Source organism: Tauraco erythrolophus, chromosome 21 (genome assembly GCF_009769465.1).
Source record: "Tauraco erythrolophus isolate bTauEry1 chromosome 21, bTauEry1.pri, whole genome shotgun sequence".
NCBI lineage: Eukaryota > Metazoa > Chordata > Aves > Musophagiformes > Musophagidae > Tauraco > Tauraco erythrolophus.
In genome coordinates this window covers 3,693,844-3,711,549 of record NC_141485.1, presented here as the reverse complement: position 1 = coordinate 3,711,549, position 17,706 = coordinate 3,693,844, and the positions used below count along the sequence as shown (strand labels likewise).

General features: G+C 38.4%; 1 protein-coding gene across 8 annotated transcripts in view; it reads right to left on the bottom strand.

Annotated features, from left to right (window-relative positions):
- Positions 1-17,706, bottom strand: part of TRIM37 (tripartite motif containing 37) — a 30,140-nt gene that overhangs the window by 11,571 nt on the left and 863 nt on the right. For 6 of the 8 annotated variants that reach the window (XM_086624626.1, XM_086624624.1, XM_086624631.1 and 3 more), the window contains exons 2-16: positions 16,564-16,665; positions 15,183-15,223; positions 13,975-14,091; positions 12,649-12,736; positions 11,669-11,791; positions 10,205-10,328; positions 8,215-8,282; positions 6,394-6,518; positions 5,225-5,275; positions 4,713-4,794; positions 3,074-3,150; positions 2,428-2,607; positions 1,590-1,704; positions 1,164-1,376; positions 625-761 (exon numbers count right to left, since the gene is read on the bottom strand). In XM_086624626.1, coding sequence (XP_086480752.1) covers positions 625-761; positions 1,164-1,376; positions 1,590-1,704; positions 2,428-2,607; positions 3,074-3,150; positions 4,713-4,794; positions 5,225-5,275; positions 6,394-6,518; positions 8,215-8,282; positions 10,205-10,328; positions 11,669-11,791; positions 12,649-12,736; positions 13,975-14,091; positions 15,183-15,223; positions 16,564-16,665 — 1,643 coding nt within the window. The remainder of the gene's footprint in view (positions 1-624; positions 762-1,163; positions 1,377-1,589; positions 1,705-2,427; positions 2,608-3,073; positions 3,151-4,712; positions 4,795-5,224; positions 5,276-6,393; positions 6,519-8,214; positions 8,283-10,204; positions 10,329-11,668; positions 11,792-12,648; positions 12,737-13,974; positions 14,092-15,182; positions 15,224-16,563; positions 16,666-17,706) is intronic. The other 2 variants (XM_086624628.1, XM_086624629.1) reach the window with 2 other exon arrangements.

The following is a 17,706-nucleotide window of genomic DNA, read 5'->3' as shown; positions in this document are numbered from 1 at the left end:
ACAACATGAAACACTGTAAATAGTATTTTCTGCATTCCAAACGACACAACTGAACAAATCAAAGTGTGTTAATTAAATGACTGACTCAATAACCAAGAGTCCAAAAGTGCCATACGTATCTAGACTGTAAAATCTGATCCTACAAACTACTATATTTGTATGTGTTACAACACATTCTCATGTTTTAATGAAGATTCTAGGATCTGACATCATCTCAGCTAAGAACCTTAAATTCCCTAGTTTCAGTAACTGTCCTTATCATCACTCTCTTACTACTACAACACTTCCTAATACAAACTTCTCTTTCATCACATTGTAGAAACAGATTTCTTAATAGTCTTTTGGGGAAAGAACCTTCACAGACTATCACTTGTCAAAGACAGAACATAACACTAAATAAATTAAGAGATTGGAAAGATAGTAGCTAGCTGACCAAAAATGCAATGTTTAGCGTTAACTGCATCAGTTCCTGTTGTTCCCAATATAGGAAACACCCCTCACATTGCACTGGAATCCCCCACACCTCGTAACTGTGATATAGCAAATTAGTCAGTTTCCACTGGAATTAGGATGATGACCCTGGCAGACAAGATGATGATTCAAAAGGCGTTTAAAGTTACTTACATGGTTTCTTCATCAATATCATTTTCTTCAGTGTTACTAGTTGCTGTCGAACTAGCTGAAGAGCTGCTACCATCAAGATGGTTCACCTCGTCTTCTCCAGCAAGATCAATATCCAAGTCACCATCAGAGAGCTCATGCTACAGGAAAAACAGAACAAGTCTTTACAAAAAGAAACTTTTCAGTTGCACTTTGGTGCATTCACCAAAAGCTGTGAATAGAAACTCTCTCTCCCAGAGCGTCACACTATCATACAGGGGTTAGGAGGGTCTCAAAGCGCAGTAAAGACTGGTAACAAACAGAGAAGCTGGATTTGTCAGCTGCAACTTGGAAACTTTTTTGTGGTGGGATCTACTAGCTCTATTCTGGAACATCTCTCTAGTGTCATCTCTCACTGCTAGCTCTTGAGTGTGTTATCTCCTATTTCCATACAGAGGACAATAAATCTAATCTACAATTCAGAAGTTCACCTCTGTTTCTATTGCTATACTATCATAAAAAACTACACATAAACAAAGAGGCAGGAAAAAGATAATTCCTACATTAAAGTCTTCATGCTGGACCTTCTCTTCCTCCTCTTCCTTGCTATCTCGCACTAATCCTGGAGCAGCAACATTCTCAAGTAGTACTTCAGTGCTTTGTCCAGATTTCTTTGATCTTGCTTCTGGGCCATCGTCGTTCTGGGGACTAAGATGAGTGTCTGGAGGTGAAATGCCTCGTGATTTCTGAGTCCGGGAAAGTTCAATCGCAAGCCTCTTTAATATTAGAAGGATACACAAAAGTATACATAGAAGACAACAATGGAGCATCATTGTCAAGTCAAGTAAGTTTGTTGACTATTTTAATAATGTCAATATCAAACTACCAATAGCAACCCAAATAAACACAATTGTCAAACACGAACACTATAACCTGAAACAGGTAATTTACTCATTAGGTGATTTCACATTAATATACAACCCACTTACTTCTTTAAGGTTATTTATTTGCTGGATATAACTCGTCTGAGCTGCTTCCAATTGAGCAATATACCAGTGTTGATCTCGGCACTTTTGGAAGAAGGTCGGCGAGCGTACTTGGAACCTTCAAAGGAACATTTAAAAGGGTTTTTTTGGGTGGTTGGTTGTTTGGTTTAGGTTTTGTTTTCATCTCCCCTACCAAAATCTGAAAAGCTCTCCATAAGAACATCATACAACCTGAAATCTAGTGATGAAATAAACTTATCAGACATGTACTTCCATACTTAGTATCCTGAATGCACTGAATGGCAACAGTATTTTGTAGGAGAGGTAGTTATGAGAGGTGGTTATCTTCACTAACCAACCCTAAAAAAATTAACATGCTACAAAGCAATTACCAAAAGCAAGAGTAAGACAGTACAGAGAATATTTGAAATAGATGGATAAAGCCTCTATATTTTGTCATAACGTTGCAATTCCCACTGATGGCACTGGTTCTCTTAAATGACAGACTCCTTTATTCCCAAAGTTTTCCTATACTCACTACAACTGTTTCTAAAGAGGGGCAGAAGACATCCTTTTCCTTTAATTCGGGTAGCTACAGATCTCTAATCCAGGCTTAGTGTCAAGCATAGCTACTCCTCAGAGAAAGAGATATACTTAAAGTTTCCACAACTCCCTTTAGCACATTTTCTTCTTTAAAGCTTCTGACAGTGAAATCCATTTGTGACAAAACATGTCACAATTATTTTAAACTCAACTACTTAATTATTTCCTATTTCAGTAGTAGGTGTGATACTTTGTGAAATGATAGCAGGAAAGAGTCCCACTACATTGTCTGTCTTACCTCAGGATCACAGTGTCATTTTGCCTGTTTAAATAGCCTTCGTTGGCTAGCAAGTCTAAACGAAAGAATCTGTTGTAACCCCAGCATTCTCCAACTTCAAAATCGGAGGCAAACTCTCGAATTATGTTTTTGGTGGGATCATTGGTGGACTGGTGAACCATTTCCACACGGTACTCATACCTACACAGGGGAAGATCACAGGTATTAATACCAAAATAAAGATGGCAGAATTACTGAATACAATACTTGCAAGCCCAGCTGAAGAGGTCATTCAGACTTTTACTGAACACTTATATAAACAGTATGAGGGGGAGGAAAGCAGAAATAGGGAGCAGAGTGGTAAACCAACTCCAGGATCGAATACCAGGAGAGACAGATTCCCTTATCGGTTGTTTTGCCAGCTTGCTTTTCATCTCGAGAAAGGCACTGAGGAAAAACTTTTAACATATTATCTTTGGGCACAATTTAAAGCTCAATGGACAACAGAAGTCTCACTATTCCTTTCGAGAGGGCTCTCCATCAGTCCCTACCTACACTACAGAACCTGAGGTCATTCTTTGCAAACCTCTCCAGATGCTTTGCCACCAGAAAAAAAAAAACACACAAAACCAAACCCAACAGCTGCTCTCACTACAGGTTTGCTTACTTGGATGTCTCTGGCAATCCAGCAGACAGCTCCAAGAACACAGACAGGTAGTAGCCCCGTACTACTCCGTTTCCGTCCTTGAAATAAATAAAATAAAATTGAGAGATGAATTGATTAAAAAAGAGAAAGCAAAACCTAGAAAAACAGAACAAAACCGCTTGATATACCCTTGAAGTTTAGAATACAGCTTGAACCAATCCAGTTTGCAGCAGTAGTTTACTTTTTAGGCTACAGTTTTGATTTTCAGTCTCCTGTGACCTAGAACTCTTACTGGAACTTGAATCAACATGAAGTTTGCATCGAGAAGCACATGTGCGGTCTAGTACTGTTATCTCAGACATAAATCTCAAAACACAGCTTTAATTACTCTATTAGCATTTTAGGGGTTCAATTAAGTGGAAGACTAAATAGACAAACACTTATCAAGGTATCGGAAAAACATTTATTTAACATACAGAAAAAGCAGTAAAAAAGCTCATAAAAATCTACTTAGTTTATTACAGTCCAGTTCTTCTCAAATTCTCAACATGAAAACAGCTCAGGTTAAACATTAGTTCTGAAATATTTTGCATACAGCTGCATTTCAAAGCTACTTAATTTTTGAAAGGAGAGCAATTTCTTTAGCAAAAACATGCAACAGGAAAAAGTTAGGTCAATTAACTAAGAAACAATATTAGAACCACCAGAAATCAAGAAAAAAAATAACAGCAAAACCTCCATCACACTCACCTTAATCAAGGATGAGGAATGGCTCAACTTGAACCCTCTAGGTTGAAGAAACATTTCAACTTACCATTTAAAAAATAGATTTAATGCCTTCTGACAGCACACCTTATGTAGTCAAATCCTGAATTTACAATACCCTGAAAACTTACACAGGGGTCCACTTCTGCACTGCAGGAACACGATCCTGTGCGTGTGTGGGCTTAACAGGTTAATCCAGTTCTCTGAAGATGCCACGTAAATCACTAACAAAACTTGCACTCCACCACGAAACACACATTTCACCAAAAACAGCTGCAGCAGCAGCCAGAGCTTCCTGGAAGCACTGACCAGACTAGTGGACTGTAAAAAGATCACAGTTTGTGGGTTCACATTCCAACACTGACAAAGATATTGCTTCTGAAATCCCAACGTTCAGCGCACTGGAAGGACATCAGTACGACACACACGTTTTAATGTCAGCATTTGAGAACTGGCTGCACAGGAAAACAGATTCCCTTTCAACTAATACCTTGTCCTCCTCTCAACTTCCCAATGACTTATTCATAAACATAAATACGCTGAGTTATTCTATACTCAGTTCCGCAAGAAACATCTCCAAAAAACACTCAGGCAGACAAAAAGCGTAAAAATATCTATTAAAGTTCCTATGGCATATTGCTGAGGCCCATTTTTAATTGCTTTTAAATTAACCAGACTAATTACACTGAGAATGTTTGTGCTGGATATCTGGAGGCAGAGAGGGAATACTCCAAAGGTTGGTGATCAACTCCACAACCTTATTACGTTCTTTTCATACAGCTTTTTATATACAACCTAAGAAGAGACTAACTGATGTTTCCTTACAAGGGAAGCACAAGAATGCTGGTGAAGTGTTTTGGATGGGACAACAACTCTAGTTGAAAATATAACTTACTGGATAAACTTTCAATCTCCAGCAAAGTCCTGACACTTGAAGAGGTGGACTGTAAACAGGATCTGCTCGCTGACGCAATGTGCTATTGGGAAAGGAGAAAAAACATTTGCTATTGGGACAAAGCAAAACCTTTCATGAAACAGGAAGCTGCACGTACAGTTGCACTCTCACATTCCAAAATCATCCTTCTTGCTGCACAAAGCACCTAGCAGCATATGAGGCCCATGCAAAATGTCCATACAAATGTATGTATTCCTTGCAAAATTATTCAATCTTTGTTAAGAAAAATAAGTAGTTTGCCTTTACCACGGAAAAATCTTTTCAGCTAACTGTTTAGCTAGGGTTAATTGTTCACCTGGGGAAGAAGAGATTTTTGATTGAATTCCTATAGCTTAGTTTGTATCGAACAGTTTCCTGTAGAGACTACTCCACATTTTAAAGAATACTAGTCATGTTCAGAAGAAACAGAAAAAGCTTCCCAATATTCACAGTAATTTAAGATACATTCTTACCTGAAGTTTTCCAAGACAAACGTAGTTGAGTCATAGGCTGGAACCAATTCACTGGGAGGGAATAAATGTATTAGAGTGGAATAACACGACATTAAATATCCCAACTTTCGGAATCTTCAGAAGCATTTAAGATGATTTGGGTATCAGAGTCACTGAAATTCACTAGGACTACACTGGGTTATTCCAGTACTTCTGAAAATTCCATTTATAAGCCTTCTCCTCAGTACCCCTTCATGTCATATCGCACAATAAACCAAGTATTTTATGTAACGAAGGAGCAACCAAAAGTATTTAAGAGGATTTGCCCTTTTACCTGCGATGGCTAGTAATCTCTTAACAAGGTGAATTTTTAATGTAAGGCTCCTTGGTAGTTCTAGGAAGGATGAAACTATTGCATGGCTGAAAGCACAAAGCCTAAATGGTTTGTGTTTCAGAGCAGGAGGTACCTTACTGCTATTGGCAAATGAACATTCGGATTTAAACTCTCCTCAGAGAGGCATTAAATGATTGTTTTCAGAAAACATGTCAGGAAAATAGTTTTGAGATTGCACTTAAAAGCAAGCCAAACCGATTTTTGCTAGAGGACGCAAAATTAATTGAGGAATTCTTTTAAGACTTCTCCTACTTCCAATTTTTTGGAGATGCTTTTCAGCCAACTAGCCTAAACTCTCAGACTTCCCCAGAACCCAGCACTAGCAGCACCCACTTTATGAAGAATTGTGCTGTGAAGTGATTTTGGCTATATATTCTGAATTAAGGTGACCTGCAGAGGAATCTCAAGACAGCCTTGCAATTATATACTGAATGACCCGATAATAAGAGAAAAAGGACAAGTCAGTAAACTAAGTGTAAAAGAGAAAAAAAATTGTCAGCTGGAACCCACTGTCCTGACTCCCCAGCAGGGACTACAGACATAAAACAAGCCCTGCTGGAAAAGCTTGCTTGCGGCATAGAGTACTAAGAGGAGTAAGTTCAGCAGTTTATCTTTTTCGGTGTATAAGCCTGGACCCAAATTCAACCAGAGATGCCAAGTTTACCTCCGATTACCACTGCCACTGCTCACATAGCTGGGAAGCATGATGCCCCTTCACTACAGCAACAAGCAAAACAAAGCTTTATAAGATGGCTTTCAAGTTCAAACTACAACAGAAAGGAAACGCAGTGTTCACCTTGTGAAGTCTGGGGGAACAGGAGTAGTGACAAACGAGGCCATAGGCTTCCGATGAACCTGCTGGAACATCATCAGGATCTCTGAACTTTTGGATATCAACTCACTCTTACTGCACGATCGCAACTGTACAGGGAAAAAACAAAAAGGGAAAAAATATCCTTATGTCATTAGTAGAAACCAAAGGTTTTGACCACTTTTGTTTTAAAACAAATAAATTGCAGGTCTGTCAGAGCTTCAGAAAGATTGCCCACAATACAATGTAAAACGAAGCTTCGAGGGTGTTTGTTTTTCCTTTTTTTTCATTTGTTTGGGCTGTATTTCCCTTGAAACTGTCAGCTCTTCAGACTAAGAATTTGCCTATGAAGTCCATGGTCACGTGTTCTAAAATTTCTGCCAGGAAATTAAAATAGATATTCTAATTGTGTCTCACTCCAAAGCCTGCGCAATCCATTTGGGAAGTCCTGAATATTTAAGACTGAAATTCTACAACAAAAGTTGAAGCAACTACTATGTACTTCACTTACGTTACACTAAATTAGATATAGGGAGTCTGATGAATATCAAGTCACATGTACTACTGTGTTTAGGCACCAATAACAAAGTAAATCAATCTGGAAAGGATGCTTAATTAGGCATTGGGATAATTTGCTCAAATACATCACGACACAGCGATACAAACTCCTCTGACATTAGACAGTTCTTTTACATTTTAGTTATTCCTTTACTGCTGTATTGACAAGCACTGTACTTTTTTTTGTTCATCCAAATTTGAACAAAACAAAGCCTGTATTGTTTTAAATAGCAGGCCAAAAATCCCACTTCATTTGAGATATCTTACAAAACCAGTGTAATAACAAAGGGCTTTTTAAAACCTGAAATAAAATAACATCATCTGTTAGATATTCCTTGAATAGCTAGCACCGCATTTTCTAGATCTCTTTACTAAAGGAGACAAATCTACTCTGCTTCTTATTTATACCTTAAATATTGGAAAAACATATTTTAGACTTACGTTTCAAACTTTGTCAGGCTTAAATGAGACTAATATGTACATTTTAAAAAGTCACATTCTGGACAGTTCTTCAAATAATTCTATTACTTTCACAAAAAGAATACGAAATTCAAAGCCTCTCCTGATTAAAGACATATATGATGACTTTCAATAAGCAGCAGAGACCTACACCGTTGTCAGATGTCTGCCTCATCTCACGACTTTTTAGTTAGTAAGCTTTTCCTCCTTTTTGGAGGGAGAAGAAAACCCTTCCATTTCCTCAGAGCAAGCAGAAATTGTTCAGGGCAAGTACAATCAAGCTCTGTAGAACTCATTTACAAAAGCTGAACTTGTATAGCTACAAGCAAGATGAATAGAGTGATACCATGTCATCTTTGAAAGACAGGTGGGTAGGAATAAAAAAAAACTAGAACCAGTTCAGTTTCCCTCAAAAGAACAACGAGAAACAGAACATTTCTGTTTATTGTCCATTTATAGCTACCACTACTCATACGCAGTGGCAGAACTAACAGAATCTACTCATACTGTCTAAATGCAACTTACCTTAAACAAACACATAACCCTGTAGTTTTTATGATATTGCTGTTAATCCCTGCACTAGTCTTTCAAGTAACAGTACACTTGTCATCATTTCTAGAAAACATACTTCATTTTAAGAAGAAACTGTACAACGTAAGGCCACTTAAATGGAAAGATACCCTGAAGAAATATCCATCAATTAATAGCTTAAAAATAAATAAAATAAAAAGAAAGGCCGACTGAGGAGGGATCTATGTAACACAACATTTCAGCTCTTTTCATAATCACCTGATGTTCTACTTCTTGAAGCAGGGATTCCAGAAGTTCAGTTTCTTGAGTAAGAGACGTCTTTTGACCTGTTTGAAGAAAAGAAGACACATTTAAAGAAAAAAAGACATACTCACTGGATTTTAAGGAACCGAGCTTTAACTGTTTTCTACCTGGAAGCTGCCCTGGAACCTACTAAGGTAAAGGATTTCTAAATATACCAAGGTTGATTGAGAAAGCATTTTAAAAGCAAGCCTACGTGTTTAATTAGAGCTGCAGTGAAGAACTCACTTGAGGTTAAGACAGTATCGAAACATTGTGTCCCAGAAATGGCTGGTTCGTTGTCTTGAGGTACTTATTTTTTTACAAATTAAAAAAAAAGGCAAGTTTGACTTCACTGAATTTGCTCTCATCCAGACAAGCCTCTCCCCTCTATTAGCGGACACTTTTCTCCTAAAAGCCACCATTTCTATTGACTTTGATATTTAAGTGGGTTTTTTTTATAAAAAAGAACAAACAATGTTTAAATGTGTTTATGCATTTCAACTAGCATAAAGAATAAAAACTAAGTCACAAAAACCTTTGTTTTCTATCATGGGGATTTACTTTGTCTCCATCATACATGACATACCTGAAGAACATTTGGCAGTTTAGAGAAAAGGCATTACATGGACAAAATGTCAACCTGTACATACAAATAAGTAAGACATTCTACCTCAGCTTTAAGACTGATCTTTAATCAGTACATGTTAAAACAAATCTTGTGACTCATTACTGTATTCCACATAGGCACAAACTACGTATGAACGTACCAATCCTGGATTTAACTTCAAGCAAGCATTTTAAAGTACTGACATGAATTTGAAGAGGAACTTGAAATATAGCTAATATACATTTACTGTGTTGTTTTGTTTTTAATGGAAGTGAACTGAGAATAAACACAAGCATTAGCAAAGCTAAAGACATTTTCCAAGCATGAACACTTCACATCTTCTTCGGCACGGGGCGGGGAGGGTGGGGGGTGTGTGTGTGTGGCTGTGTGAAGATTTCAAGCATCAGAAATACATTTTCAGCACAGCTATTTTATTGCCTTTTATTTTTGAGATGAGTACATAGACAAAGTCAAGGATCTACGCGTCTGTGTACTTTGATCTATTTGTTGCGTACCGTGCAAAACTAACGTCCTAAGTGTAACATTTCAGAAGGGTCTAAGGAAACCCATATCCCCAGATGATGTTCACCTTCAGTACATGCTCCTGTCGATGCACTACAGAAATGAAAGCGCATATGGAACAACCAAGGTGCAGATGCAAAATCAGCTGAGCAAGGCCTGCACAGAGTTGCAGTCAGCTGAGGAGCATTCTGTCCTCCTCGTTGAAAGCAACACTTAATTTTTAGTAGAGTTGCTTTGGTAAGCTTCAACACCTGTGAGTGTACCACCTGTCTTCTCATCTCTGTTTACACCAAAGGAGAGCTAAAGTGACCGGTCTCCAGTTAGCAAAAGTGTCAGGAACCAAACTAGCAGCTCTGATTCCAGACACCGTGTTCTTCACGTGCAGACGAGGCTGTCTGTGTGTGTGCATCTGAACTGCTGCTCACCAGACATCTCATACGGACTTCTGATTTTTTAAAATTACAATAAAAAGAGTATGTATCACAAAGATGTTGAATTACAAAGATGGACTTCTTGGCTAACACAAATGACGGTGTAAAAACATTTTAAGTGAAAGGTATTAAACATCTTCTGACTAGACAGAAATGTTCTCCAAGTTATTATCCAGGAGTTTCTAACAGAACATAACCAACTTACACCCAACAACTTAGAACTGTATCACAGTAACTACATAATTAACGAAAAGCTTTGCTGTAGGTAGTTCTCTGTCAGCAGTTAACTTGCTTAATAGCATAAACTGTGTAAGGAGTCATGCTCCCAGGGCAAGAAAGTTTCTCAATAGATGTACACGTTGTTAACATATTGCTCCTACTCATAACAGATCAGGCAAATACCTACCCATTAATGTTATAAGTTTATTCTTCAGCTGAGTGTCCAACCGGGCAATCATCATCTCCACTGCGTTCCTGATTTCCCGAACTCGTTCATCCTTCGCGCTTCGCACTGCCTCCACGTTCCTCTCCTGAAACAGGGTTCAGGAAAAAACATGCACAAAACCAAAGCCTTCACACTTCTGCATTTTCACTCATTTACATATTGACTTCACTCTCTCAGATCCCAGAAATGCCTAGTGCTCCCTAGAGACCCCTCCAGCCCTGTTTTTCTATGAGGAGACAAAAAAAAAAATCCTAGTTTTACTGAAACTTGCATGTTTAGAATAAGAAAATAGTAAGAAAGGTGTTTTCGGATGAGCTGCATTACAGGCTGTTGCCAGTTGTAAATCTCTTTTGACTTTCACCGAGTACACGAGCGTGCCCTCTGCTGGGTGATCAAAGGTTAACAGTAAAGTTGAGCAACGTTTTCTCATTACATAGAGATTTGCCATATGGGGATTATTTAGTATCAAAACTTGTAAATACAACTGTCAGTTTCTCTTCTGTAACTCGAGCAGCACAGAAGAGTTACTCTCTTGGTAACAAGAATAATTTGATAAAAATGGCATCCTTCACCCTGGAAGGTGAGGGGCACAATCCTCTCAATATTTTACGAATACTTACAAGTAGCCCACGTGCTGATATGCCACGTTTGAGCTGAAGCAGCACTAACCTACCACTGCACGTGGCAAACAGCTACCTGAATAACAGCACAGACAAAAAACATATGGAAACTTGTTTAAAAAAAACTTAATTTATTTGCACAAAGACTACACCATAAATGCAACGGCATTCAGCAGAACATAAAAATAATCCTTCCTAGAACACAAGAAACTGTATTGAATTGTTGGAATTCCCACTGAAACTGCCAAAGCTGAACATGTTGGTATTTGGTTGTCCAACACATCTACTCCTACAGGGAAAAAAAAAAAGGAGGTACACAAGCTTCAAATCTCAACAGGTGAACTGCTTTACAGCCCATTACAAATTACTCGTAATTTATTCTCCGAAAGAAAGGAAAATAAGCTCAATCAAAATCAGGCATTTTTATACTTGTTTAGAAGGGCAGACTGCACTTTGAAAGACCTATTTTTGTCAACACTTACAAAGAACTGTGCAACTCCAGCTTTTTGATAGCATACACCAAGATAGAAACTCCCTGTTGGCCAACACATCTTTTCCTGTCTGGCAACTACAAAACCAGTATTGAGAATATGCTGATCTTTCCACATCGTATAAAAAGAGTATAACTAAAAATAAGAACGTCTCTCTAGGGAATAATCTGATTAGCTCCAGAGAATCTGCACAGGTACTGAAAACATCAGGAGCACGTGGAATGGTGTAATATTTCCATATCCCGCTTTACAGTTATCCTTTGACAAGGGTGTGCTACAGGAAAATGTAACATTATCTTGCATCGATTTCTTACCACTTCTTGCACCAAACTGATCAATTCCATGAGTCTTCTCCTAAGCTTTGCCACTTCCTCATTTACTTTTGTGACATGCTGCTCATAGATTTCTGCCAGTGGCTTAAAAGTATGTCCTCCGTGCTGTTAAAAAAGAAAAAGGAGGAGGGGGATGGGGAATAATAGAGCATCTCACTTTAACTTGAATTATTCCTCTCCTATTAAATTACTGAAAGAGAGGGGAAGAAAGCCTCCTAGTGTATCACTCATCTTGGAAAAGTTCCAAAGCAGATTGTACGTAGGAAGTCTGTCTTTCACTTCCCTTCAAAAGAAGTCATGAATTTGGCTTTCATACCATCAAAGCTTCCTGTCAAGAGTTATTTGGAGTTTCAACAGTCCTCCAAAAATAAACTGTTTCATTCACTGTGCAACTAAGAATCAAATAAAGATAGAAGGGTGGTGGGTTTTTTATTATTATTATTAAGACACCCTTCCCAAACAAAGGCAGCACACTGTTAGCCAATAATATTTCCAAACTATGACAGCAGTCTCTCCTTGAAATATTCAACTGAAAGGATAATAAACAGTGTGGTGGATTGTGCTGCTAATCCAGCTTTGAAGATATTCAAGATCACAGGCCAGGACATTCAAATAACGTAGGTGTAATCTATATTCTTTGAGAAAGACTTCTTCCTTCGCCCATAAAATTCTCAGCACCATCTACAGTTTGTCCAAGACATCAGGAAGTTTGCAATAAGGAAGGTAATTCCGACCTCCTTTCAGCAAAAAATTCACTTTGCTTCTCTAGTTCCAAACAGAAGATACCGCCTTTCGCAATCAATGTTCACATTAAATGATAAATACACACACAACTGCAGTATTTGCATGGCAATTCAACAGCCATAACAATACTTTTTAACAAGCATTTCTGTCTCACAACGCTTGCAGTGTCTTACTGTAACATACCACCTGCATATATAAGCAAGCAAGTCTCTTCTTACCATTCCTCCCCACAACGCACACTGGTGGCAGATACACTTCTTGCAGGTCCAGCAGAAAACACTAAGTTTTTCATGATGATTTTCACATCTTAAACAAAAACACACATATCGTCAACAGAAAATAGCTATGAATTTTCTGCAAACTCACTTTAACATTTTCACTTGTTTTGCTACCTGATACTGACAGCAAAGCACAAAACATCAGCATAGTTTTGCAAGAAGAATACTTCTATTCAGTGACAACCTGTTGTAAAATAAATGTTGCTCTTAATATTCTCTCAGGAAGTACTTCACAGAGATAAAGTACATCACTAAAACTGGATTTCTACCCATCAAACAAAGGATTTCATCAATGAATCAAGCTCAGAATTTAATAATTTCACATTATTAAAATCCTAATCATATGCAACCTAAAGTAACCACAGAGCAATGGCTCATAAGCTTTTTGGACAGACTGATCTCTGTCATTTCTTAAAATTTCAGGAACATCACCAATCAACAAACCAAGCACAGGCCAGGCCAGACCTAAAATACCTGCCTCTCGCCCCTCCATTAGGATTCAGGAACTTGGGGAGAAGGCAGCTATAGAACACATAATTAGTCCTTGTCCATTTTTTTTTTAAGGTGGCTCTCACATTTTGCCTCTCCAAATCTCCAGAATATATCCTAAAACACTAATAGCACTAGTAATGGGATAAAACCATGAGAAGAAGTACTGATAGTTGCTCCCAGGAAGAGAATACATGAGAAAATACAGGAGGCTCCAAAGACAAGGAAGGAGTATGGACAGCAGTAATGTGACAGGTATAGCAATAGTAGTGCTTTCTGTGGGACTTGATTATCTTTTCTTTGATCTCAGTCTGGGTTTATCAATTACATTTTCACAAGGGACTAGAAGACATCTTCTCAGAACAGCTTCTCTGCTTTCACGTGCCGAGATACCAAATCAGCACCCAGAGTCTTACTGGGACTCCCAAATGAACATGCCACCGAGAGAAGACTCGTTTCAGAGGTGTGGTCAAGAAGAAGGGCTAAGCCTTAACAGGTATTGCTATCCCTCACGTTTCCTGTATCTCCCACTTAAACTATACTGAGTCCAGTTAGAAACAGAAGTGGTTTTCTAGGCAAAGACACTGAAGAGCTTTTCACATACCGCTACACAACAGAAATGAATCCCAACTTCTAGTCAGACAGTGAGTATAATTTAGCTTTTAAGGAAGTAAAAGTTAACAGTTTGTTCCCTGATTTTAATAATGAGCTGAAATTAAAAGCCCGCTCATATAAGGCAAACTGCAAAACGCTTTAGGTGAAGAATGCTCCATTTACTTGTCTTTTTCATTTTCTTCGTGCTTTGTGAGATTGCAGAGCTGAAGTGTATCGAGCTGTTGTGTGACCTCTTCTGCCCACCGACAGTTTACGAGCTCTCGTAGCTGCAGCGGGGCTCTGCAAGAAGCATTGCTAGAGTTAGAGCAAGGACTCAGCTCCAGGAGATGAAAGAGACACATCGAAGTGAGTTCAGTTCATCAATTCTACACCACTGGAAAAGTCACATGCAAAAAGCTGAAGCTGTACTAGTTACTCCAGGGGGGGAAATAAAGTTTTAAGTCAATTTGCTCATTTAGGGGCTGGGGGGAGGCGGGAACCACAACGAATCACTCTCCAGTGACATAGAGAATGGCTACATGGGGAATCCAAGAACTATTTCCAAATTTCTTGATAGGCTCCTGGATAACACTGGGCAAATAATTTCATTCCTCAGTGCTTCTAGAATTTCTCACATTATTCAACCATCCCCATTGCAGTGCTTCAATCATCCCCTTTGTAAGACGTAGATATATTTACCTCCTTATAAGGATTTTAGAGCTATTGATCAAATACTTTAAAAGCTGAGTATTAAAAGAGTTCTGCAGAAACGGTTGGTTAGTTATTTTTAAATACCTTCCTTCCCTTAGGGGAAAAAGTATGCTACCTTCCAATTTTTGGTCTATTAAGAGCTAGAATCGATAAGTACTCAAGAACTAGAAGCACTGAGGGGTGCCAGGGCTTGAGGGGATGGAGTGGGGCATTGCTTTAAAAAAAACCAAAACAAAACAACACACAACACATTACAGCTACCTCTGAGACAAATTTGCAAGACATCAGGCATGTCTCTCAAATTATAGGTATAAAAAAAGTACACATTTCAGTCTGAAAACTGAAGCTTCTGGACGCTGACTATTGCAAGAAGGATATAAAAAGTTCTAATATCATCTAGTTACTCTTATTATACCAACTACATGCACTGAAAACAACAGTGTAACAGGAAAGAACAAAGATCTTGCTTAGCTTGTCACAAAACTAGAACGTATTTTAGAGTAAGTATTATACCAGGGTAAATTTTTATAGTAACAGCAGGCAGGTCTCAAAAAAAAAATTTAAAAAAAAAAAATTCAAGCTTACAAATTTAGTGCAACCTGCACTGAAAAAAGATTGCTCGTAACAGGACAGTACAGCCAATTCCTGATAATTAATTTCTGATATTAAAAATATCTTACCTACAATGAGGGCACTGAGCTCTTTGTTCAGTCAGCCAACGCTATGAAAGAAAAAGGAAAAACATTTTTAAAGAGACTGTAAGAAAGACACTTCAAGCAAACACATTCTATCATTAATTAGGAGTTACTTCTTTTTATTACAGCCTTCCTATATTTTTCCTTTTTTAACAGATTTGTAATTTAACTGTTCAACCACTGAGTCACAGAAGAAGCGGCCATTTGTATCTTAGTAACAAAGCAACCCCTTTTCTTTAGATGTCGAAGACACTTCAGTTAAAATTATACAGAGAGTTTTGAGGTACCAAATATTCCATTAGAAACCACAGACCTGGCACAGATTCCCATAGTTATAGACTAAACTTCTACAAAAGAAAGCAAAAGATACAAGCAGCATATTTTTTGGAGTCTAAATTATTAGTCTTCAAGGTAACTTATTGCTTCCACTGGAGCTATTTATACACAAGTCAGATACCTGCAGTTCAGTGATCAAATCCACAAGGACTCTCTGAATGTTCCTCTTCCAGAAAGCTCCAACAACAAGCAGCTGAGGGAAGAACTTCATCTGCCCACTACAACTTGCAAGTGTAAAAGCTCAGCAGCTGAAGCGCTTAGATTTGTCAGCTCACTACTGCATTTAAAGATTCTCATGAATAATCTCTCACCACCCAGCAACAATATGTCACCTAACATTCTTCATATGTAACACGAATCCTTCACCTGCAGTTCTTGTCGGAGCTTCCAAAGCGAATGGTGATCGCTCCGATTTCTGGAAACACTACCCGAGGTCTGAAAACCTCAGCTGAACCCTCTCCCACTACACTAACACACGACAGCGTCTGGACTTGGAATTGAAGTGTTACACACATCCGTAACCATCACCTCAATCAATGGACCGAGGTACTTCAGGTGCTGCTCCAGCCTGCTATACCAGACTCCCTCAAGAAGGATTTAGCCCGTCTCTGATCATATCATACTCGTTTGGTAAGCACTTGAAAACGTATCCAAGATGACAAGAGGTGATACTATGACCTTCCAGTGCTTTAGATTGACAGATGCAAAGTCAGCATTTGTTTCCTTTCCCAACTTTTCTCTTCCACACAGGCATCACTGACTCTTAAAAGATGCTAAAAAAGGGATCATTATATGTCTGTTTCTTAAAAGCAATTATTCCATATAGTCCCTATAATTAGCACTACTGAATGTAACACATGGCCTGCCTAGTTTTCCCTCAGGGTGTCATAAAAGATTTTGAAAGGGAAACTAAAGAGCATACAGCAGGAAAAAGGGATCCTTGGAACTCCAGGAAAAACAGAAAGAAAGAAGCAAGGATGTATTATAAGATCATACATTTAGAAGAATAAACTATAATAAGCAAACTCACCCGAATACAACTGAAACAGCACAGCTTGGAGCAATGAGGACACAGTCGTGCATCACGCAGTTTCTCCATACAAATAAAACATCGGAATACTTCAGCGATGCTCTGCAAAGGGTAGATTATCTCTATTGTTAATTCACACACTTCAAACATATCAGAGTTGCATTTATTTTCCAGGCAGAGTGCCAGCGTTCATAAACGTAGTTCCGTTCCACGCAGCTACGGATAGCACATCTCAGAGGAAGATACTAAGTCAAACACCGTGGCTCTCCTCCCTGTTTTCTCCTACACACACCAGCTCTTAGCACCCATTTTACAACAGTATTCTTCTCCCAGCAATAGTTTCTTTGTTTCGTTTATCTTTTTCCAAGCGGGCCTTTCTGTAGCCAAGAGATTACTCCTGCTCATGTTCACATGGGATTGAACAGCTGCCAGAAGAAACTGTGCTGCACCTGCAGATTCTAAACCCACAAGTTTCAGTGTACTGGCACCCAACTAATTCAAAAGCACGGCAGGGATGTGTATGTATCATACAGAATGCTAACGAGAGGGGCTGAATTGGACAGGACTTTTTTTGACTTCTGTAAGACTTACATTCTTTTTAAGGTCTACCATTAGCATCACAGTTTCTACACTCTCTCACATCCTATTTAATCAATCTTGGGCAATAAAAATGTGATTTAACATAATTTTTTATCTACCCATTTGAAGAAAGAAGAATTTTGTTCTAGAATACAATCATCTCATTTCTCACCATTCTCAAAATTAGAAAGATATTTTGAAACACCAGGTAATGTTTAGTTTCCATAACGATATATTTTTCACTGATAAACGTTTTACGTTCTGTACCGTACAGGAGTTAGATCCCTTCTACCTTTAACTATGGAACTTTGGAAGATGTTTCAGATGGGCTAATTTTTTCCCTACAGAGCTGGAATTATAAATCAGCACAAAACTGAAACACATCTTCAATTTACAGATACCACAGTATATCCCATATGTAGTGTCGTCTTTAATGGTTGCAAATCATTAAAATGCAAGACACGCACTTACAGGAAATCATAAAAATCACACAATGAAATTGTTCTCCCGTTTGGCTGCTGTTAATGCAGACTGCCCTGGTTACAGGCAGTACACCACGGAGCA